Raw genomic sequence first — 25989 nt, 5'->3', positions numbered from 1 at the left:
TCTTTACTTTGCAGTGGAGGAAGGCTGCATCACCATCCAGACAGGACGATGTCGCTTCAGAGATCAGCTCCAGACCATGGTGCCCTTTGTGAAGCTACTTTCACCAAATTTCACACACTTCCCTCTGCGGTCCTACTGCCATTTGCAGAAATACATCATCATCAGAACCAACCAATCAGAGCCAGCAGGAGAGTAACAGTGGATAAACAGTTTTCCTGGAACTGTAAGTTGTTTTTATTTATTCATTTTTTGCGTGTCTTGTGCTTGCATTTTAAAAGCTTAACTTACAACCCAATTATGATCCAGCTGCGTGAAATGCAAATATCAGATTCCTGTTCCGTCTGTCTAAATGTACGCTGAATAACTTTCCAGCAGTAACAGACAGTGTCAACTCTTCCCTAAACCTTGATTAACATCCTCTGTTCTTTCTAATTTCAACCCTTGTATTTGCTTCCACTCACATTCTTTTATGTTTTCAAAGTAGGTACTACTGAGCTAAATTTTCCATGCAAACCAATTTTCTGTCTCCTGTCTCAGTGACACTATGCCAAGTGCATAGCATGTGGTCCATCTGCGTGACCTTCCTCAGGTCCAATACTTCATCTAGTCTTCCTCTGTCTTCTTGAAGTACATCTTTAAAACCATTCCCACCCTCTTGATAAAACCCACTGCCATCTGTCTTTCCTTATTTCTGTTCTTGGCACCATACCTACGGTACTTACCTCACACCGCTTTCACCTTCTTATTCTCTGAAATCCTCTCCACCCACTATTCTTTCTCTCCTGGAACAAATGTCACTTCATTGACTCTTTAACACCATGCAGGCTTAAGGATAATGAAGGCAGTCTAGTTTGGTGATTTATGAGATTGATGCAGTTTAATATTTTACTGCTGCTTCTGTCATTTATATTAAATGACAACTAATGAAAGAATCATTACCTTATGCAATGTTGAGCTTCCACAGATAGGTGAATGGGGACCTGCAATTTTATACATCCTTTCACCCAAAACACTAAAGTCCTCTCTGCATTTAGGCTTCTGATCAGGTTTAAATGTGTAAAAAGGGACTTCAAGAACCACTTTTTGATAATGTTTCCTGTGGGCCTGAAACTTCAAACTGTGAAAACCGTAATGTCAGCTTTGATCAGTGGAACGGCATTCAGCACATGTTGAGACAGTGGCAGGTTGCAATCAATACCAGGGATAATTTTTATTTGGTTCTTCCTGAACACATGATCAAATGTGGCAGCCACCTGGCGTGATCTCAAAGCTAATTTCAGAAGAAGTCAAAAAAACACTCTAATGCATCCTGATGTTTCAATTAGGGTTTTACTCATAGGAGTGTGGTGCCCTGCTTTTTCACATTTTGTCATGTTGCAACTACATTTTAACTGAATTTGTGTCACTGCACGAGGTATAGCATCTTGTGAAATAGAAGAAAAATCATGTTCTCTTCAAACTCTTTTACCAATAAAAATAAAAAAGTTTATTAGCACAGTTAGTGCTTTCTAGAATCTCCTTTTGCTGCAGTTAAGACTGAATTTCACAATCCACTGGCATTTATTTTTCATTTGTTTTGTTTATTTCTGTTTGATAGATCTTCCCTTTTGAGCTCAGTTCCCTGTGTTCATCGTTAGTCTTTGTTTACTAGTTAATTCTGTCGTGTTTAGTTTCTCAGTTTCTGCCTATGTTCTGTTGTTTGTGCATTTAGATTTAGTTAGTTTTGTGCCCTTGGTTTGTAATGCATGCTGATGTTTTTAGACTTAATTCACCTCCCTTTGTGTTATACATGTGTTCATGACCTGCCCTCTCAGCAGTTTCCCAGTAAGTATTTCATTAAAGCACTGTTTAGCCTCAGTTTTTTTCATAATGTGGGTCAGAATTTTCTGCACTTTTTCATTTTCTTTTCTCTCTACCTTTTAAAGTTGCTTCATTTTTGTTCAAATTAGTTCTGGTATTTTTCAAGTCTTTGCTATTCAGCTCTGGACTTTAACTGGACAATTCCACCAAATGAATGTGCCATGGAAGAAACAATTCAGCTTTAGATCTGGCTCTGCCGTGTTTCAAGGTAGATGTGGAATGGTGAGGGTGATGTTTGGTTAGTTTTCCAAACTTAAAATACGATTTTAATCTCACCTGACCAAAACAGCTTCTATGGACGGTTTGCTGTGTCCCCTGTATGGATTGAAGTTCACTTCAAACTGAACTTCAAAGGTCTTTCTTTCAACAAAGGCTTTCTTCTTTAAAAGCTGGACTTGTGGAATGCAATGCTAATCGTTTTCCTGTTGACACTCTGGCTGTGGACCTCTGAAGCTCTTCTATGTCATTCTGTGATTCCCTTTCCATTTTCATTTGACGGATAGAACAGTCCTGAATGAGATATACGGATTTTCAGTTATTTCTGTATAACTGACCCTAAGTAGACTTCTCCACAACCTGTATACCTTTACTCCTAACCTGTCTGCTGTTTTCCTTAGTTTTCAAGATGTTGTTTTGTTCGCTATGTGCTCACAGATAGTGATTATAATGTGATAACTGCTGGAAAAATTCAAGGCCTCTGAACACTTAAACAAGGCCCTATCAATAGGTTGCTCCAAACCATTTTGTTGAAATCATAGCGTTGAAAACTTTAAAAGCATATTACGATTGATTAAGAAAGAAAAAGAAAAAAAAAACAGTTTGAGGTATTTTTAAACATTTATTTACAGAAGGTAGTTCCTTTATGTTTAAAAACAAAGTCTAATTCTGAGAAAAGTTTAATGCAGGTCACCCTGAGTATGGGACCAGCTTAATGGGACATGGTAGTAGGAAATCCCAAATCTGTTAATGAATCAATGTTTGCTGACACAATATGGAACCAATTATTTACTACATCCAGGGTTAAGTAAGAAAGGTCTGCATCTGGAAAAACAGTTTAATTTCCTGTTCCAGTGTGTTACTTGGGTCTGAAATTTAATCACATTACTTGAACAAGTTTGCTTTAAAAAGTCACTTACATTTTTAAGTGTACTTTTGAGCTTTCTGATTAAAAATACAACACCACTGCAAATTTAATAGGTTATAAGATATAATAACTAACCTGTTCTGAAAGCCACTGTTTGGTTGATAATTCACCTAAATGTCAAAAACATTGCTGTTTATTTAGGCTTCTGAGAAATATACAAATATGATAACAGAGACTAAAGAATATGTAGAAATTTACATCAACAGACTTTTGCACTTTTTTCTGCTGCTTGTCAATATTACAGAAAATGTTCACTGCTAAGAACAGATGCTCTTCATTATAACAGTTTTTAATTACCCATGACCTTCTATGAGCATTTTGCATTATTCAGAAATGCGCTTCAGATTTAAAATAATTGAACACTAAAAAGAATTAGCAATAATACAAATTAACATTTAAATTAACAACCAATAAGAACTTTTATTCAGAAATGTTGGAACTGAATAAATGAAAAAATTAAGAAATCCCACCAGACAACCTTAAACATCTAAAATTAATTAATGTGACTTGAAATATACGACCCAAAAATACACAAACACACAAGATTTGCAGCCCTCATTCAGCATTTCTGAGAGCTTTCTTGTTACTTAGTTGTCCTTCAGTTTTCACACACTTTTCAATAATTTAGAGTGACCAATTTACCTGAGACACCTGCATTCGGCAGCTACACAAAAGGTAACCTTCACTTTCATGTGGCGAACATGCAAACACCACACAGAAAGGCCCTGGCTGGTATTCTTACTGAGAGGCAACAAGTGCACCACTTTCAGCCTAAAAAGGAACTGACTACTGTCATTTTTTCTTTTTTTTTCTTTTCTTTACAAATCACTACTCTTCCAAAAACCATGAAGCTTTGCTTGTGTTTTCTTCCCATTCAAGATGAGGTGAAAGTTGAAAATAAAGCATGTATTTTCTGACTCTGGATTGGATGTGGCTTTCTCCGTTTTAAAAGTCTGAAGCGACGTGGAGAGAAAGTTGCACTCTTCCTGGGCTCCTGTGCTTTTGTTCCCTCCTCACATTTTGGGTAAAATCACACCAGAGCTTTTAGATCCGTTTTAAACAGACCAGGATTTTTTATTTTTTATTTTTTCTTGGATTGTCTGCTTTATGTGAGCAGGTGTAAAAGCTCATACTAACTCTGCTGTTGACCAAACAAACTAAATCTGGTTGACTGGAAAATGGGTTTTATTTTGCTTGCAAGTGAACCGACCATCCAAATAACTAAAGAGAGAAAGTAGTGTCTCTTCTAATACAGCTGGAACGCTCTCTGTCTTGTTGTAGGCTGTTTCTGTGACTGCAACTCAAATGAGCTTCTCCTGTGACAGTGTGACAATGTTTAGGAAGTTCAGTCCACCTTGAAAATGGAAGACTAAGAGATAACCAGGCCTAGTGAAGTTGTGAAATATGTTGCCTTTTGCTATTGAATAGAACAACATTCAGTCCCCTTTGGGCATACACCCAGCATGAGTCCGATGAACCTGAAGTAAAGCTCAGCTGACCTATCAGGGTGTTTGTCACTTTATCTGTCACTCTTTCATAATCTATAGTGAAAGTCATAGTTTGCAGAGACATTCACTGGATCACAAATGTGTCATTATACAAAGACATCAGTTAGGAGAAAAGTGTGATGAATAACTTACAGCACAAGAAGAAAATGCAGTGCAGTTAATACATTCTAAGAATGTAACTCAGTAAGATCATGTAAAAAAAAATGTACAAACTGTGCATGTATAGATATGGACAGGAAAACAAACTATCTACAAAAACATTAAAAAAAATCTGCAATTAATAGTAGGGTGAAAACAGAAGTTTTGGGGAGCAGTGATGGTTATAACGTTGCTGGAAGGAAGGACATAATGATAATGATGTGACAGTCTCCTGTGTTCCCCAAATGTGTGGACTAAATTTTGTGTTTGAAAGACAGAAAACTTGTCTCCAAAAGAAAGTATCCAGCCTTGAATGAAATCTCCAAGTCTAGCAGTTTCAATCTAAAAAAAACTCTAGACGTTAAGGATTAGTTCTTGTTAGATGGAAGCAGACTTTTTGTCAAAGTGGAAAACTTATGAACAAATTTAAATACCAGTTAATTCTGACTGACCTTCTGGTTGCTGCCAGACAGCTGAAGATAAAGAGGGATTTTATTTTTCAGCATCACTCTGATTTCAAACACACTTGGGAATCAGTGACAGAATTACTTAATCAAAATTGGTCTAGTTAGAGTTCAGAACAAAATCTGACAAAAAAAAAGGGGAAAAAGTCTGAAAGGTCACATAAAGATTCCTGGATAACTGGACCTCCTCCTGTTTGGGTACTCTGCTCAAACATTATGAATACTGTTCCAAGTTATCTTTAACAGAAAATAAGCTGAATGTTGTTTTGAAAAAACACAACAAAAAACTAACTTAATATCCTAATGGTTAGTTTACAAAAGTTGCAAAGATTCTGGTTTGATGTCAGGAGACTCTGACACTATGGGCAGTAGCGTTAAATGCCTGAACATCAGGGTGGCCACTAGAAGTGTGAAAATGAATTCTCATGCTCCCTGAACCAATCTTTCCTGGTTTAAGCCCAGAAGACCCAGCTATCAGGATTCCTTGAGAACTTGTTCCCTCCCTAAATAACCTTCTTGTTGTTTAAGGGGTGAAAAATAAATTTTCATCTTCACTTTGAGAGCGATAACCTGTTTGTTTATCAAGGCTCTGTGACGTGTTTAACCCAGGCAGTGCACACATACAACCCATTTTTACACCCTAATTTAAACTCTATTTGACTGATACCACACAGAAAATAGTCATTCGATCTCTGCAGAACTACACGCTTCACACCTCTCCCACATCTCCGCTGCTCTGTCTGGATTTGAATCTGTGAAATCAGACTAGCATCATGTATCCAATCTGCATGCTTGCCAAGCAGAAAAACCTAAAAATAAATATTCTATCTCATCTTCTATGAACTGAAATAAGATTAGAGGGTGTGTTTGAGTGCATTTAGAGGTAGAATTCATCAGCTACCACAAACTGCAGCTTCATTTCTTAGCTAATCCCCAGCAGATCTGATCACACCAGGCTCCAAAAGCTGAGACTAAAAAGTTGTTTAAGTCTCAGCTTTGTGAGACCAATTATTTGAGGGACCAAAAGTGAGGGACCAATTATTTGTTATATTTTTAAGACAGTACATCACATTAATTAAAGACTCTAATTTGTCAGATTGAGCCTTTTTAAGAGAATCAACCTGTGGTGTTGTAATAGCCAGCTATCAGAACTGGAGATGAATAATTATTAATGTGAACTTTACAAATCTCTAAAATGATCTGAAAAGGTGTAGTTGATGGAATGCATGCTTAATTAACTCAATACTTCAAATATAATTGGCCTAGTTCATGGACTCTTGGATGAACTTTTTAATACCCAAAAGGATTTTATGTTCTTAAAGTCTGCCTTCATGAAAATGTATTAATTTACAAAAAGTTCTAATTAGGGGTTAAAGGCAAATAGAGACATTTACGCTTTGAAAAGAAACTCCCCACTGTTGTGTTAAACTTAAGAACAGATTTTATGTCTTTGTGTTCACCCCATGTTGGAAGAGGTTTTTGCTGATTCTTTGTATCTGATTTGTGTCCCCCTGTTACATCACCAGATTTAGGTTTTTAGATAAACAGAGTAAATCAGTACTGTTTTCTCCTTTGTGTCGTGTGGAGTGGTTGGTGGTGGTGAGGAGAGACACAGAGACCCAGGTTGTAGAAGAAAATGATGAATTTAATGAAGAGTGTAGCTCAAAAACAGTCCAGATCTCAGGCAGCAAAGCAGAGCAGAAACACAGAGGCTCAGCACTGGACTGACGTGACAAGCTAATGCCGACACAGGACTTAACAGTTCAACTGCACTGGCAGACGAACTATCATAGACAAGGACCCGACAAGAGACAAAGACAACAGGTGGGTTTAAATGCACAGGGAGGGTAATCAGGTAACTAGACACACCTGGGAAGCAATCAACGGGGAAGACGCAGAGACAACAGAGACTCACAGGACAGAAACTGAACACAGAAAACCCTTAAAAAATAAATACACAGAAACACGAATCATGACACTTTGGAGGCTATGAGCATCATTTTGCATTTCTCACCTTTAAAACTAGAAAGATATTCAGAAAATGGGAGCAATTGAGGGTCAATGGAATGCTTTTAAATTCATTAGTGTGTGTGTGTGTGTGTGTGTGTGTGTGTGTGTGTGTGTGCGTGTGTGTGTGTGTGCCTCAACAGACTGCAGTTTTACTCTATAGCATTTTGCTGTTAGTGCCTTCTACCTTTGACCTAAATAGTCATCAAACATTAGATGTAAATGTTTTTACATTTTTAAAAAGTAAATAAAAAAATATTTTCACAGTTTGTTTTTACTGTATTAGAGTTTGTCCTCAAGTCAGTTATTTATTTTTTTTGTCTTTTTTTTTCAGTCAAGATCAATACTCAAATTTATTGACGTTCATAGGCAGATTATACGAAAGTGACTGATTGTGCTCTCATCCAAAATTCGTCATACAGACTGAATCTCAAGACATTGCTGAAAGATCCATTCAATGATTGGTGCAAAAAGTCCAGTGGTAAAATTTCTTTGCATATATTTTTCCACATGCATCAATAAAATCTCCAAATGAATATGACGGTATGATGATTGTATCGAGTCTTCTAATAGCCATTGTTGTATATGATATTCTTGATTTGACTCAAAGGATTCTAGCTAATATTGTTGGACAGACAAGGTTTTATTCCAATATAGTTTAGTTTGTCACCATGCCCAGAGGCTATTTGTTATGGTGGGATGAATTCCCTTCTGACTGACGCTTACATCCATGTGAAAGGATGATGCTGACAGATAGCTCCTCCACTCTGAGCCTTTGAAGATACACAGAGTCCCATCAGTTACTAAAATTGGTTTAACCCCAAATACACTCTCAGTCAATTTAGGTTTAAATGGTAAAAGTGGAAAATGGTGAAAAAATTCTGCTATGTTGTCTGAGTTTATGAGGATAATGGCTTTTTTCCTGATGCAGCTGCAGGATAAAACGAAACAAAAGCCAATCAAAGCAGCAGAGATTTGGACTGATACTGTAATAGCACTGAGGTGGAAGAAGCGCCCGGCTTTTCTTATAAATAGCAGCTTTCCTCGATAATAGAAAGAAACCTGCTTTCTGAACATAATACTTGCCTTTATAACACTGAAGAGAGATTAGCTTTAATATTCTGTATGAAACTGGAAATTTTCGAGACAGAGAGAGAACATGATAGGCGCGACAGAAGGAAAGAAAATGAGAGAAGCTCATATGAAAAGTGTGAAACAAAGAAAACCTAAACCCGAACTGAAGTCTTCTGAATTTCAAGAGTGTGCAAAGAAAAAACAAAGCGAATTCATTTGTGGGTTGTTAAAGCAATCAGTCTTCTAGTTCACAGCACCGCACTGGGAGAGTTTGGTGTCCCTAATTAAATAGAGGCGCATTTATTGAGCAGCTCGCGCTCAGAGGTGGTAGTATGTGAAAGCTGCGTGTCTGCGCGCGCTGCCGCACCTGTGCCGCCCGCTTCTCCCCGTGCGTCAGAACATGGCAACTCTTTAAACCTTTCCCCCACACGGGAGGAGGCTGCAGACCGCCTCGATCCTATGAAGCGTTCACAGGTCTCTCCTGCTGCTGCTCTCCGGATCGAACCACCGTATTTACACCGTCAGCGCGGCTGCTACCGCACAGCGTCTCATTTAAAAACTTCCGGTGTGAATTTGACACCTGGGAAGAGTGGGACCAGATAATTACTGCTCCTTTCTCCCACCAGCGCGATTTTAACAGAGAACTTCCAGAGGCATCATGCAAGTTTACATAGCTGTGATATTCGCTTATGGGGTGTCTGGTAAGTTCAGCAACTTAATTGACCGGATAATGATTTTAACTCTCTGCCCGCTTTATTTAGGACGTTTCTTTTACAGTTTACCTTTCCAATTTAAATCGTCTCACATTTGCATTGATTATAAAACAGAACTGAAAAATTAGAACAAGATTGCACTGAAGGGATTTTACTGTGAATATGTCGATTTTTCATCCATCTCAGAGTTATGGTGTAAATTGCCTTTCATGTAACAGCTAGAGCTTTCTTGAAGCATTGTTTCAGCTCACAATCTGTTAAAAAAATCGCTTATCTTCACGTCATGATAGTAATGTACATTCAGTCAGATGTTTGCCTTGTGTTTGATCCCATTTTTTTCTGTTATGTTGTGCATTTTCTGAGGTAGACTAATCTGTGTATTTGAGGCATTTTTGCTAGATGTGCCATCAGCATATTTATTCCATATTGTAGCATCAGCTGTGAACCTTTTTCATTCAGTTACTGTCCTGCTGCTTCAGTGGTGTGTTACTGAGGGAAGCTACTGTTTCTAGATGAGGGGAATCCAGCATACAGTTTACATTCAATTTCACTTTAAGTAACAGCTTTGGAACAATTTAAAACCAAATCCATTAGAGAACTGAAACTCTTCAGTTTATTCTTCAGTTTGTAAATCAGTTTGTTATATTCTGCTCTTTTTTGATATAAAGTAAGGGAACGCATCAACAGATTAAGTTTCTTTAAATAGTACAGAACTTATCAAGACAGTGGTAGTGGTTTATCTTGACTGGCAGCATCTGTGGTCACCTTGCCTCTGTAACTTGAATAATGTGCCCACCACATTCCTTCTCTGTGTTTACTAGGTTTCAGGATGTGCTAACAATGGGAAAGGCTGTCAGTGGGGAGTTATCAGACTGGCCGTTCATCCAAGGAAGTTATAATACAACCTGTTTGATAGGATTATGTTTCCATTTTCGTTTTACAGAGTTCTATTGGAGATCTTCATCCTAAACATTTCTGTTTGGTTACAGTTGATCAAACAAACATATCGTTTTCTACATATTTTTGTGAATCAGCCAGATATCAGAAACAAACTTCACTATTTTTAGAAGCAAATTGCTGATGAACAGATCAGAAACTGAAAAATGAGGGGGTGTTTTCTCATTCATTAAAGTAACATCTACTTTTATTGTTTCCATTGTTTGAATTTAGCTTTTTGCTGAAATGTTTCAGCTCAAAGAGATTTTCATATCAGTGAAAAAGAAGCTGAATAAATAAAACAAAAGCCTTCAAATTATTATTTTTTTTAATGAAGCAACAAAGTGTTCCCACCCAACCTGCCCCAGTTATTTTAACACATCAATTAACTGTGGTTAATAGAGGTGGTTGTTTTGAATTTATCTCTCACTAAACCAATCCATTCACTTGAGTCATTTAGTGAGTGTTGCTTAGATAATTTGTCAGAATCAGCAAGTCAACCTCTTAGTGAACTAGTCAAAATCCAGACTTCATGAAGTCTGGACTTTGACTTCATGGTAAAAAGTTTATGAGGTAAAAAGTCCAGACTTCATGAAGTCTGGACTTTGACTGGAGGAGATAACATCAGCTCATCAGTTCTGTTTATGACCTTAAACAGGCCATGAAAATAATGTATCTGAAAAGGTTCAGCCAGTTTAATTTCGTTCAATACAATTCTCCAGTTGGAGACAAAAAGGATTAAATTTAGTTTATTTTCTTTCCATTTTATGTATTCTATGCTATTTTGACAATAAACAAGTTAGACACTGTGACCAAAAGTAGAAAGAGTCCTATAATGGATATCGGCTCTCTTTTATGAGGTAAAAACACATTTTGCACAGTTTAGACACTTTTTGGCCAAATTGTGCTAAAAATGACATTTCTGTTTGGTACATCTTTCACTAAAACTTTCACTAAAATATGCTTCAGCTGATTCAGTCCTAACTATGAAGTTTTAACCAAGATATAGATTTAAAAGTCTGAGCCATTCTTTTGTGTCTGGACAAGGATTTTTATTGTATTTTGTAATGTTTACTTGGATGCTTACATTTTTTTTTCTAATTTACTGTTTAATTACTAATAAATAAGGTAGGATAACAACATCATTAGTGATGTCACTATCAAAATATTGTTATCTTTACACATGTACCAAAAGTTAGCATTTTTTATCTGATGACTGTGGAGCTATTCTTCATTTTTATTTTATTATTTTGTCTTTATGTGGAAATTACTTCTGAAACTCTTTAGCGTAAAGGGTACCGAAAAAATAAAGAGCTAAATTTTCTTTAGTGCCTTCAGTAAATGAAAACACAAATGAGTCAGTTGTGAAATATATGGGATGAAACTAGCAACCTCAGACACATTTCCTAGAAGAGAGACAGTAGGAAACAAAAATACAGAGTCTAATGAATTATTTGTAAAAGCAAGACACAACAAATCATGTTCATCTGGAAACGGTGTGTACATAAATGTTTACAAGAAAATTATTTTGTCTAATGATCCCAATTTTAATTGTGACAAAAAATAAATAACAAAAACAGATGAAACCTGTAATGGAAAAGAATAACAACAAAAACAGATGAAACCTGTAATGGTGCAATTAACCATCCATTGCAATACAGGATTTCATTTATAGAAGGTAATTCCTTTGTTTTTGTTTTTGTGGTTTCAATTACTACCTCTATGAAAAAAAAAAAAACATTATTTTTACGTTTTTTGTGTTTAGTCTTTCTTTCTTCTTTGGGCAAAAACATTAGCTTCAGTCAGACTTCAAAGAAACATGGAAATCAGCCAGGCCAAGTGACATACGCCTGCAAACTTCCCCGAGTTTAAAATGACTGTCATAGACGAGTACTAGAATTATGAGTATTCACTATTTTAGCTAGATTCACGATTTCCATCTCTGGTCTTACTAATAAGATTTAACACATCCCGTCTTCCATGGCAAAAGATGAAGATTAGCATGTTATTTTAGGGGCTTTCGTTTTCACCTTCTTCTTTTTGCTTCCTTGAGAGTGAAAGAACATCTTCTGCCAGACCTCCAGCTGTGAAGCAGCTGAGTCAGACACATAACTCGTTCCACTTCCAGGTTACATCAAACATTTATACTGACTATACCTTGTTCTATTCTCCTACAGTTTGCTTTCTTTCAGAAGCGATAACTAAAACATTTATCGACATATTTGACATAAAAGTTAAATCTCTGGCTTTTTTGTTGCCATATCACTTTAGGTTTTATTTAGATAATGAAATCAAGGATTTACATTATAGCATTAGGCATTAAAAAGCAATAATCCTGTTGGATAACTGACAAAAAGGAAAATAAATATTATAGTGAATCTGTCTGTCACTTTAGTACCACAGATTGCCCGGTAGATTTATCATCTCTCATATCAGCTAAGCTGCTAATATTTCAGGCATGGTTGGGTCTCAAGGTGTGCTCACACCTGGTGGTCCGGGAACCAAAATTGTAGCATTTGTTACACTTGCTGTCGCTTTCACACTGCAGTGTCAAATGAACCAAACCCTTTGAGCAACATGTTCCCCCCTTTGCCTGTGGGGGCGCTGCACCAAGAACTACTGAAGGAAACGACATGAAAACCTGTCACTCTGACAACTTCCTTCTTCACAAAATGTAAACAAAAATGGGGTGTGTCACATCAGATTTTAATTTCATATTGTTGTGATGGAAACTTAAGATATCTGTGCACAAAGACATTTTTCAAGGAACTGAAGCAAGACTGGAAATGAGATCCAAAAACGCTACTCCAGCTTGCAGTACTGAATGTGCTGCATGATGTTGTGTACTTAAAGTGAAAACCTTTTAGAAGGCTTTTACATTGCCCTGATGCATTAAAATTTTTTAACTTAAAACTTTTATTTCTTTTATAAATGCTTGGAAATAAAACAGAACAATTGAGGACAGCATAAGATCCACACATGAATCTCAACTTATGGTAAATAGTGCACTATTGTTTTATATACAATGTCAGAGTGGAAGGCAGGGATGAGAAAATTGTGTCTGCTAAACAGACATTGAGGACATTATTGTTTTATTTGTTTTCTCATAGCTACATTTCTTCTGCAAAGGTTGAAACATGACCGGCATGCTTTATATAGAGATTCAGGTTTATGACTGTAAGTTTTATAGCCAGTGCAGAAATTTAACATTTTAAAAGAAGAATTGTGAATTTGATTTTGATGGAAGCCATTTATTCACAACAATTCCTTGTTTTTTTTTGTGATGTACAAGTTTTTGAGAAGCAAAAGTGTTTTGACCTTTATAGCAACATTAAAGTTTACACTGGGTTTCCCTCATTTTATTTGCTTCAAGGGGTATTTTAAATTTCCCAATAGGTCATTAAATAAGAATTGTTTTCCTTTTTGTCCATTTAGTATGCATAAATGTTTAAAGTATCCTTAGATCATGAGTTAAGTAAAAACATAATTACCCTTTAGAATGTTATTTCCTGATGCTTGTATAGAAAATGAAGAAACAGCTTGCTCAGCATCGGCACAACATAATAGCTGTTTCCCTGCTGTCTCCCTCAGCTCTGCCTCACATGTGGCTGCAGGTCTGTTGTGATTTTTAACATCAGTTCCTCTTAAGCTGAAAAATGCAGCAGCTCACATTTAAGCAAAGTTGAGGATGCCATTCTCTTACAATTTTTCAAGGTAGTTTAAAATCACAGCAGCTCTCATAGTGCTCTGCGTTCTTTAGAGGCAGTTTCTGTCCGAGGCCAGCACGCGTCCTGCTTGATCTGATTACAGTGAACAGCAGAGTACAGGTGTGAATGCATTTGGGACACATTGAGGACAGTCAGATTCCAGAGCTCAGGTCACATTCAGCGTTTGCTGCTGAGGCTTTGGACATATTCTGCAAACATAAGCCACCTCTTTGCCTGTTTTTGCTCTTTGCAAGAAACCAGGTTTCCATCAGAATCTTTTTTCTAGCTTATCTGTTTTTTGCATTAAGTCCAAACAAACAGGCGGTCTTTTCAAGGAAACCCCTGCTGCTACTTAACCACAAGTAGATATGGTTGCAGTGCCTAAATGCAGGAAGCTGACTTTTTGAGTCCAAAGCTGTATATGTTTTGTCATAACTTATTTATGAAAACACAGCAAAATCCAGAACACATCTTGTTCAGATAATTGAAGCATAGAAGTAGTCATTACTTTATTGTGCAGCATTATTCATTTATCGTCCTACTTGCAAGCTTCTGGCTGTGTAAAATGCTGATTCTGAAATGATGTCCTTAAAACCAAAAATATGATCTAAAATAATTATTTTTATAAATGTATCCACACTTTAAGGTTATATTTATAGACTCAAACATACTGACTATACCTTGTTCTATTCTGTTTATATTTGGCTTATCTTTGGCAAAAGATTTAACAAGAATTAACAAGATTCAGACATAATTCTTGATTAATCCACTGTTTTAGTAGTATTAATAGAATGGGTATTGGTTCATAGTTTCCTTTTAAGCCTATGTCTTGTTTTCACTGAGTGATTTTTTATTTTTTTTTTCTGTCTGTTTGCGATGTAAAAGCGGGCGTACAACCTTCTGATTTGGACGACACTGGTGATTCAATATTTCTAGGACAAATAAGGACATGGTAATATCTTTATATATCTTATATAAGGATACATAAAGACATATCCTTTTATAGGACACATCTTATAGATCTCTGCAGCACATAGATGTATAATATCTGTGTGCTGCAGAGATGTTCTTAAAATATAAAAACAGCTTCTTAAAAATCCCCTCTTTTATAATCAGATCTATCAGAATACTCCTTAGCGCTGGGTGCAAACAACCTCTTATACACGCAGCAGATCAGCCTTAATACTTCAAATTAATAACTGGTTTAAAAAAATGGCTGGTTATGGATCTTAGACCCATTTGGATTATCATAAAAAGACTGATTTCTTCTCTGTGTAGCTCATAATCTGTTCTGCATCAAGACATTTCTAAACGTCAAGCTTAGAGCTTATTCATTTGCAGAACCTCAGCAATACTTAATTTTCACTCACAGTCACGAGAGACATGGGCTAAAATCAAATGAGGTGATTATGCTGCTGTTTATGTGAGGATGTACTAATTAACCAGAAGGTACTCAAGACAACTGCTGCAGGGGCAATTTACAAAGTTTTTATCATTTTTCATTTAATTTAATAAAACTAGTCCAGGTAAAGAGTTAATCAAGTACTGTATTTGGAAATACTTCTTTAGCAGAGCTTTAATTAAAAGTAATCAACAATTCATGTTTTATTGTGAATGTTTTGATGGGCTGTTGGGTTTTATACATTTTCTCTGTTTTTAACCGTAAACAGAACAGATTTATTGAGAAGGCAGAAAAAGCGGAGACCATGAGTCACTACTGGAGGAGATGATTTATCTGTCATTGACGAAGCCTTTTAATTTATTGCAGCCGTTGCTGAACGTTTTTGCAAGTGCAGTTTCATTTTTGTCAATCTTTACTCAATTTTTTGTTATCTCTGGTTTTTCATGGCAGTAGCTGCATAAATTCACAGAACAACCTATAAAATATTACGTTTCATGACCATGACAAATCTATAAAACTGCCTTTGCAGTTGTTTTATAGATTTAATACATAAAACAAAGCTTTCCTTTCATTTGCATGTTAATTGTATTTTAAATGAAAAGAATAAAAGAGATTTTCTGAATTTTTCATTTAACCATTTAAGATGATTTTATACAATATTAGAATTACATTAAAATGCAAATAAACAAATAATTTAATTCCTTTTTAAAATAAAAGAAAATAAACCATTATCTAAAATGCATTAACATTCTTTTAGTGTACGCTTCATTATTTGCACCACATAATGCATCTGCAGCTCAAAAAGACATTTTACAAAAGCTAAGGTCTTTCTGCTTGACTTGGTATCAACACAGCCTATAAGCCCATCTGCTGACTACTGTTTTGATTAATCATCTGATAGCAAAGGGTGCTTAATAGATTTTTCTTCTTTGTACAGAACTGTTTGAAGCTAAATTTGCCACTTGACAGTTTTGGGTAGAACATATTTACAAACAGAATCTTTTTCATCTTCAATGAAAAATGTATATATTTTTGTTCCACTTTTAGTTTATTTGCGGCTGTGACTGCGTTCTTTCAAGAAGTGGCCTTTTGAGTCTTCAGACGCCAGTTAACAATTTATTCATTACTTCACTAGTTGACAATTACTTCAGTCTTTGATTAATCATGATTAATCCAAATAGTTGCTTCAACCCTACATGCATTTGTCAGACTTTTGCTTCTTTTTGCAGCATGTACAACATCTTGGCCAGACAAATTGTAAGAAAAAACACAGTAGCTTGACAAGAGCTACATAAAACTGAGCATTTCAGTTCCTCTACATAAACTTTTTTTTAGGAAAGAATCTTTAGAGCATTTAATTAAGCATACTGTGAAAACCTTGATTTAAGTCATATTTTTGTGACTCTCTGTTTTGATTGCAGCACTCAATACCACAGAGGAGAAGGGTACATGCCCACTTGGATATTTTCCCTGTGGCAATCTGACAGTTTGCCTCCCGCAGCTCCTGCACTGCAACGGCATCGATGACTGTGGAAACCAGGCAGACGAGGAGAACTGTGGTGAGTTTTGTTCCGAACTTGAAGGTTGTAGTTTCACACTGACTGCCAAATGGCTTTATCCCTAATGGATAATGGCTTTTATATAATGGCAATATATTGATTAATGAATTGAATGATGACTAAGTCAGAGATTTATCTGTGGACTATCACTTAATTGTCACATAGTTCATTTTTTGAGGCACATCAGTCCATTCTGCAGAAAAACATCCACACAAAATGATGCCAACAGGTTGGATGATGTTCTTGAACCAGTTTTTTTTTTTCTCCAAATGAAATGATTGGGATTAGGCAGTATTTCCAAACTGCAGTCTAGCTCACTACGTTGGTTTTAGGTTTGTCCTTTCTGATCGGTACATGACGCTCAGCCTCAGCCAGAATCCTCACAAGGTCTTTGGCTTTTGTTCCAGTCTTCATGCCTGTGTTCTGCACCTAAACACATTCATCTATGGGACACAGAAGGAGTCCCCTTTGTAAACAGTGTGATAGCTGGAATTTCTCAGGGTGTTTAGACTTGTGTGTAAATGTGACAGCAGAGAGAGACTCTTAAGGATCTGGAATTTTTCAGGATGAATCGGATAAACCCTGTGGAGGTCCATAAATCCTTTCTTGATATCTTGGCTAATTATTTTAAATGTCTAGTAGTAACTATATTTGCCCTTTTATCAATAACAACTGGAACTTTCAATATCTAACAAGTTATTTTTGCAATTGCTCCTCAGATTAATTTCACTCCCTGCTATGACGAGGGTGAAATTATCGTAATAACCCGATTTTGGCTGGAAAGCTCAACACCTCCTCTTTCAGAAACCCTTGGAATTTTTCAGGTAGCACGAAGTGTGGAGGAATTATGGTACTATAAATATGGGGTTAGAGGGTTAATGGAGTTTTGGTAATCCTAAATATTAAGACTGATTTAATATCAGATGATGAGAAAGACTTGTTGATTAAAAACATCAGCCTGTATATTATTTCTTTGTGCATATCTTTCTTCATACAAAACAACAAACTCTTTTTAATTATTTTAATTTCTTTTCATATTTATTCATATTTACTTTTATATTAATCTGGTTTTGCAGCGAAGCAGCTAAACTGACACTGTTTTCTTTTCAGCCCATTACTTAAAAAAGGGATTTGGACTTTATGTTGAATTTGAACAGAGCTTATTGTAATCCAACATATTTTCTGTAATCATCTTATGGTGCCACATTTAATTTATCAGAACATTGCACTGAAATGAACAATTTTACTATTTGGATTAAAATATTATTTTAAAAATATATCCCTAGTATTACGTGGCAAGTCTTTTTTTCATTTAGGGTTTTATTTGTTTGTCTTTGCTCCCTCTTACTGGCTTTTCATTAACCTATGACATGAATTTCAACATGAGAGCATTATCCTCATTTAAGCATGTTAGCATCTTTGTAATTAGATGTAATTTATTCATTATTTTTCATGTAGCCTTGCTTCTTTTGGTTCTGTAGAAAACTCCTGATTCCCCTGTGATTCTGTGCATTCATGTTCTCGCTGGCTCATTTATACGCTCAATTTGTTCCTGAGATTTACACAAAAAGAAAAATGCCATGTTTTCTTGCACAAATAATCTATTCATTCTGGCCTTGAACTTTTCCACTTTTGAAACATATGGTCTATATCTATCTGCAAGTTCTCATTATACCTCTAGATGAAAAACTATTTCCTGTGGCAGAATAAATCTTATTGTGAGACTTCAAAAAGATGTAAGATGAAAAGGAAATAATAATGATCAACCAAAATTTGGTGGAATTACACTTGTAGCATTATTCACCACAAATGTGTAGTACCTTCAATCTAAGCTGCTTCGACTGACCTTTTGAACTGATTCATTGACGGTATGTTACTGGGAAAGAGGAAATGGAAATAAGGCTCTGATTTATTGCTCAAACACTATGAAGGTCTGTCGTACTTTATGAAAACATTTCACTGACAACTATTAAAATAATCCCTCTTGCTTTTTCTGCAGAAAGAGTCACATTTTCTTAAGATATAAGGAAAATGTCTCAGTAAGATTTGAAGCTTTTCCTTTGGATGAGAGACAAAAGTAAATTTTGCTCAAGTCAGATGGGTCAGATGAAGATTTTCAGGAGATGTAGTGGAGATTGTATTTAGAAATGTTGAAGAAACAAACTGGCTGACTTGGTTTTTATTTCAGAAAAAGGACAGTTTCACTCTGATATTAAAAAAACAAAACTGACTGAAACAGGAAACTTGGTCAAACACGTTGCCCAACTCTGACCAAGAGAGAAGCTTTAGGATTCTGTTGAGGTAAAGAGTGGAGCAACAAAATCTTTCCACTGAAGAATACAAATACATCCATCCTGAAATAATAATAATGCTGACATTTTCTATTTGAGCAGGGTAAGACTATTCCTGGACGTTGGAGCCTATATTTTTCTCAAGTGATCTATTTTAACACATCACTAAACAATCTAAGAGAAGCAGCTATGAATTATTGAACGTTTTTAACTGACATTTTGTTGGCATATGTTCCTGCCAACCCGATGGTTTATGTCAGGAGTGCCCTGGTCCCGTCTGGCCCGTGTCATGCCAGTTTTAGCTCCAATACAGTTGACTCAAATGGTCCAATATGTGTTAATGGGCCACGATCCCAGCTTGCTCTGTGTTGTTGTTGGTAGTTATTGCAGCTGCTGTCTGTAGAACTTCTCTGATGCAATCTCTGAAACGATTTGATTCTCTGCAGCTTTTTGTGAGTGACAGGTTTAATGAACTCAGGATTACATCATTTGTGACAGGATGAGCATGAAAATCAAACTTGTTCTTCTGCCATCAGTTCCTCTGTGATTTAGTTGTTTTCTGTTTTCTTTCTCTAAAAGAAGTACTAGTACATTTTAAAAAATTTGAATATTGCATGAAAATGAAACTCGTGTATATATATCTCAAGCCTGTTTCTAGTAATTTTGATGATTATAGCTTAATCAGTTAATTAATGCAGAACACCTGCAGAGTTTCCCAAAACCTTTAAATGGTCTCTCTCTCTGGGTCACAGTCATGGGGAAGACAGCTGACTGGACACATGTCCAAACCAATCCTGGAAGAAAAACTTGCAGCAGAAGGGAGCATGGGGTTGAACTGAATTTCATGCCACACTTTTCAGATAGTATTTGTGAAAAGAAATTGGAATTTTAAAAAAATCTAGGTCCATCTCATAATAATGTAATCTTTAAGATATATAAATCATTTTGCTTGAGTATATAGGATAATGATGCACTAAGTCATAGGAGAGCTAAAAATGTTGCACCTGCAAATCACAGAGACGTTAGATGACCTGAACCCAAATGCCGTACGCTGAGAAAGGCACCATGACAACGGAATCGGGACACAGTAAGAGCGCCGAGTTACTGAAAAAGCATTAATTGAAGTTTATAGCACTGTTTGCAGCACCGTTATAAAACAAAATTGCCTGACTCTTTTCCCCATTCGATGGATATCGCTCTCTGCCATGGAGACTAACCTTTTACTTTGACCTTCACATCTAAACCTTTAAAATCCATTTTTGTTGTTGGACCTTTTAATATCTCTACTGTTGACTTGACCTAAAACATTGCCTCACTGTTTGCTATATACTGCTTTTGTCGTATGTCTTTATTGAACCAGAAAATGCTATTTAGGTTTTTTTACAGGATCCTACATGTAAAGGAAACATTATGAAGTGTTTTAACATTTCAGCATAATCTTCTCACCTGATCCACAACCTAAGTTTTGTCACATCAGGATTATGCATGACTGATTTCCTGACTGTTATCTTTTAAAGGACAATCATCAGTCATGACAGCCTGTAAAGCAGCTGTCAGATTATAATGAATTAATCTTCCCTGTTGGCTGCCATCTGTGTCCCAGCTTTTATTCAGTCACAAAAAAATATGGTCTGATGTCAGATATTTGTCAGGAAATGTTTATGGGTTCAAGTTAGAATAACTTAATCTTTTTTATCCAGCCTGACATGTATGCTATTGGTCCATTCTAGACTCTCATAAAATAAATCCCCATAAAAGTTTCCGTTTCCCATCTTCTGCAGTTTTTGTGTTCGTCCTTTGATGTTCTCTTTTATTACTTGTAACGCCACAGACACTTTCCCTGTTCCAGTATCACGGTCCATTCACATTCCATGTAATGAACATCACAGCAGAAAAATAAGTCGGATGTCTTCAGCTGTTTGGGAAAAGGGGAAGTGGATACAGTTTGACTCGTTTAACAGCCAATGTGAGTCCACATTGTACCAGATTTTGGCAGTTTGCCGGTTACCTGCTGGGCAGAGTTCCCAAATGCCAAGTACAATTAATTTCAGCAAAAAAAAACAAACAAACAATCAGCAATAGCCTCTTTGTTATTAATAATTCATTCATCACACAAATTCACTTAGTGACGTTCTAATGGACTTCCTCGGGAAAATGAGAACAATGTCAGCATTTCCTCTGTAGGTTTTTAGATTATTTCTTGAAAGTTTATGACTAACGCCTCACTGAACTTAGCAAAGACACTGCAGTGTGTGCTGTAAATGCAGAGGACAGCTGTTCTAATTAAAGTTGTATCAGCATTTTTCACATGATAGATTTCTTTAGTTTATCAGGGAGCCAAAGCCTCCTGAAAATCTTCCTTATCATTATGATAACCAAGAAATATTTAGGACTTAGTTTAGGATTCAATGACCAGGAGAGTTTTATAGCAGAAAATTAACTTTTTATTGAATGATGCAATTCTGACTCCATGTAGCGTGACCAGCCAAACTATGGAAAAGAAATTGCGACTTATTGACTGGGAGAGATTGTAAGTCTGATTGGTAACTGTAAAACAAGTAATATTTTCTTTGCACAATTTTATATATATTCAGGCAATAAAGAGCTAAAATGACACCCAATTTGCAAATTGTTTTCGGGCAAATTGAAAAAAAAAAAAAAGTTGTGGTAGGGGCTGAGGAGAGTGAATATTTTCAGCAAAATGAACAAAAAGTTGGTAATTATTTGAAAATGGTTGCTGTATTTATCCAACTTTATTACATGAACTAAAAGCATATTTGGATGCACCATAATCTCAGTTTAGGTCTGACCCTATCATTAAATTAATGAGAATGATTTAAAATGCCTGATTACTAAAGATTAACACATTTTCCATTAATACAAAATTTTAATTTGTCAGTTATATTTTTCTCCCAATTAAAATTAAAAGTCTTCACACAATTTGCACAGTTTGAGTTGCAGTCACACACAATCAGACCAAGGGCATCAAAAGGCTCCCAGGTCGCACTTTGGACATCCCTTATTTGGGAGTTTGTCTGATTCAATACCTAATGAGTTAATTTGCTGGCATCCTTTTTTTCATTAACACAAGCCAGATGGAAAGCTTTTTAAGTATTACTGTGGGAACTGAAATCGCCCAATTAAAAGTAAAAGCTCTTAAAAAAAATCACTTGCATAATAAGTCCTACTAACAGCTAAGAGTATGAAAAGTATTATGATTAGGCTGCTGTTTATTGTCAAACACCTTCTGTATCATAATCTCAGCTGCCAGGACTTTGTTACTGGCAACAGCTTGGAGATTAAAAATCAGCCCCATTTTATCAAATAAGCAACAAAAAAAAAGACTCTGTTTTACAAAAACGGGTCATAATATATTATGCAGAAGCAATAGAATAGGATTTTCCTGTAAAGTCTCCCACTTTCCCTGCAGTGCCTGTGGTCTGTACAGTGGCAAACAGAACTCATCCTCAGCCGTTTGAAATATGGTGTCAATACCTCAAGACGGAGATTTGGGACGTTAATAAATGCTTAAACAAAACCTTTTAGTTTTTAGCTGATTTTATCCGCGCTGGAAGCGTGAGCGCTGTTAAAAGTAACACTGACTCATGTTCTATTGTTTGTTTTCTGTGGCCCTTTAGGGCACCAGTTGTCAGCTCTGTGTTCTAAAAGACTGAGTGATGAGAAGTGGTTTCTGTCTTTTGAACAATCCGGATCTAAACCAGTGAAACTGTCAATATTCCAGTACTAGAACCCCTAAATGGGTCGCTTTGACAACCGGATAGTGAAACGACTTAGCAGCTACAAAGAAAACTTATATTCTTATTTTTAAAATTTGATCAACTTGAATTTAAATTATAGAATATGATTTAGGCCCGGTTTAGACGGAGCTGATTTTCGGTGGAAGCGTAATATTTTTGTTACAATCCAGTTGCTTTTATACACATCTCTAGTGACCAGAGTCTCTGACTTTGGCACTTTTTGAAACGAGGTGTCGGAGTGAAAGTTTTCATGAAGACCCCTCACAGAGGTGTGAAGTGCTCTGCAGGTGTGAAAGTGAACATGTGCTGACTGCAGGGCTGCAGTTTGTTCTACACATGGATGGACAGATTTAAACAAAAACAATGGCAGATAGCATTGTGCTTTGTGTGCTATGTAATCAGTTTAAAATAACTTCTGATACAGAATATGTTGCTATTTTCTAAATGCAGTGGAGGTCAATGGTCAAAGGTGTCTGTGCATTTTGACGACATGCTAAAATCACAGCGCCATACAGTGGCCTGGCATGACAACTACAGCAGACTCCATGTGTCTGCGATTTTGTCTAAACATGGAACTTTTTCCCAATCAGTATCTGAAAATACTGGCAGTTTCCAAACAGCCATTTCATGTACTTGTGACCTTAGAGGGAAATAATTAATAATGCCTCTGTCGCATGCTTGCGGTAGTTTAAAAACTGTAGTAAAAGCAAACAGAATTACAAAACCACTCATGCACAAAGCATACATTACCATCCATTACACTGTGCATACAGATACTTATACCTAATAGCGGTTTTATTTTTGGAGTGTTTCTTGTCTGAGGATATACTTGATGTGTAATGATGTTAAATCATTAATTCTATGTAGGAATCAAAACCTACAAGTGCAGGTTTTCCTCAGTGATATCCAGTAGTTACAGCCTCAACCAGCCACAGCTACACTGTGTTATTTATATTTATATAGTTTATTCTTAGGATTTTCACAGACCTTTTGGTACGCTAAATTGATTTCTGACCTAATTTTCTTCAGATTCTTGCATGAACTAATGCGAAATTCTGCTCACTCTTAACCCCTCTGCTCTCATAGTTTTCACCATTTAGCTTTAAGTTGCTGTTTAAGTTGCAGTCTGCAGCAGCGGTTTTCAGTCATGTTCTTCTGGTCCCACTGCAGGACCTGTTTTAGCTGCTTCTCTGCTGTCACACGCCTTACTTAAATGTATCTGTGATCACTAGATCTAGTCATGCACCAACTGATGGTAGTTGAGCAGGTGATGAAATCATTTGAATCAGGTGGAGTGCAGACTCATCTAAACCATGAGGAACCGTGGTCCCAGAGGACCAGGACTCAGAATCCCTGGTCTCTTGTTTATAGCAGGGTTTGCAAAGTTCAATCCTCAAGTGCCATTATCCTCGAATTTCTAGATGGAGCCCTGCTCCAACACAGCTGAATAAAATGACTGAGTTCCCTCAGAGGCACTCAGTCATTCAGGTCTGGTAACAAGTCATTCATTTGAGACAAGTAAGTAGGAGAAGGGAAGCAAAAGTTGCAGGATTGTCTTGGACTGAACTTCAGTACTTCTGGTCTTTATTACTAAATTATGCTATTTTATTCTGTTCTACTGTCGAACTGCTCATTTGGGTGTCAAGTCAAAAAATCTGTCTTATAAATTAAGAATGATCCATCTTCAAATCAATAAACACTTGTTCATTTGTTGTTAATGGGTTAGTTTAGAACACTTGAACACGTCTGTCCAGCACTTCTTATGGTTTCTGTGGGATAAGTATTTACAGGGTAAATCTTTTATTTCAGAAATTTGCCATTATTGAGGATGTTTGAAAGAGTGAAGCAGTTTTAGGAAAATACATGAGGTGGAAAATACAGTGAGTGAGTTTAAAGACAATCAGTTACAGCTGGAGAGAAAATGTGTTGTGGATAGAAAGGATTTCTGATGTACTCTTTGTATTTGGTTCTGATTTTCTTTCTGCTCTGGTCCTTGGTAATCCACAGCAGCAGTATCTTTAAATGTGTCTCTTTAATTATGTAGTTGATCATTTCCTGCTGCCATCAAACACCAAGGTTTACATGAAGTAAAAAATCTTTGTCTGCCTGCTTTAAGCATTTCAAACTGAAATGGTCTGCTGATAAATTGACTGAATTTAATGTGTGGGAAAAGTGAGTAAGGGTTTTAGCATATTAGATCAAGGTTTACTCTGGTACAAACGAGGAAAAATTAACCCTGTAAATGTAAATAGTTAAACTTTTTTCTGTAGAGCTCCTATTAAATTGACCTTAGTAGTGTAACATGCAGCTCAGTCTTTTTATGAATTGTGCATCAGCTTTTTTTTTTTTTTTTGTCTACAGAGAAAACATCCGACAGTAGAAAAGTAAATATTTGTACATGGAGTTAATATAAGGCAACTGCAACCTCAATGTTGCTGGGTTGCTTTATTGAAAATTGTCTATCCCAACCTATTTACTTTTAACATCTTAATGTATTCTTAAAATAGTGAATAGAAATAAAACAAATATAGATTATTGATTTTTAGGGTTATATTGGACTTGAGAGGAAAAATAAGCATTCAGTATTTCCAAGTTTTAAAGTTTCCCCACTTAGAAAGAATGGAGAGGTCTGTAATGTTTATCATGGGTACGTCTCAAAAATGAGAGACAGAACCTAAAAAAAGTCATGATTTTTAAATAACTACTATTTTATTGAATTTAATAATTTATGATACAATATGAATATAAATACTGCAGAAACATTAATTTTAAATTCCAGACATCAGGTGTTTCCTGTAGATCTTGATCAGGTTTGCAGACACCAGAGTAGAAGTTTTGGTCAGAGTAAACAAATATGGCCCACTGGGAAAAAGTAATGGTGATACTTTGTGTACTATTTTTAACAGAGAAAAAAAAATATCGAAAACAGAAATCTGATGTCAATGGGACTTTCTGGTGCACCAGGGGAGTTATGTTATCTTCTGCATTTTCGATTCCTCTATTGCAGGGGTCCCCAAACTACGGCCCGCGGGCCGGATCCGGCCCGCCTCCACATTTGGTCCGGCCCCCTGAACAATACCAGATAGCATTCAGATTTTTTTTCATTTATTGTATTTTCCGGTTTATATGTGGATTTTTCTTCAACCACCAGGGGGCTCTTTAGCAGGAAGTGTGTCCTGTAAACTGTGGGGCGCATTGCTGCCATCTGTTGGACTTTTAGGGAACTCCTTGACTTTTATGTTATTTAATCAGTACGGTTGTTTGCTAGTGGTAGAGCAGATGAACACACGTGTCTGTTATGAACGCTGCATTCCTCGAAGCAATGCCTGTAAACCTTTATGTTAACATATGAGAAATTAATATGTTAAAGTTACATTCCCTCAATGGAATATATATTAGTCAGTCCCAGTGACCGTTTCACTCATGGG

At 36.3% G+C, this 25989-nt stretch overlaps 1 protein-coding gene across 1 annotated transcript in view; it reads left to right on the top strand.

Annotated features, from left to right (window-relative positions):
- The first annotated feature begins 8537 nt into the window (after positions 1-8537).
- The window catches only part of LOC106936123 (relaxin receptor 1-like), an 81820-nt gene continuing 64368 nt past the window's right edge, over positions 8538-25989 (top strand). Inside the window, exons 1-2 of the mRNA XM_015016950.1 lie at positions 8538-8896; positions 16375-16512. Coding sequence (XP_014872436.1) covers positions 8854-8896; positions 16375-16512 — 181 coding nt within the window. The 5' untranslated portion in view covers positions 8538-8853. The remainder of the gene's footprint in view (positions 8897-16374; positions 16513-25989) is intronic.

Source organism: Poecilia latipinna, unplaced genomic scaffold (genome assembly GCF_001443285.1).
Source record: "Poecilia latipinna isolate Pla-1442-1.1 unplaced genomic scaffold, P_latipinna-1.0 Scaffold2082, whole genome shotgun sequence".
In the NCBI taxonomy this organism is placed as follows: Eukaryota; Metazoa; Chordata; class Actinopteri; order Cyprinodontiformes; family Poeciliidae; genus Poecilia; species Poecilia latipinna.
Note: the sequence above shows the minus strand (reverse complement) of the source record. Positions and strands in the feature narration are given on the sequence as shown.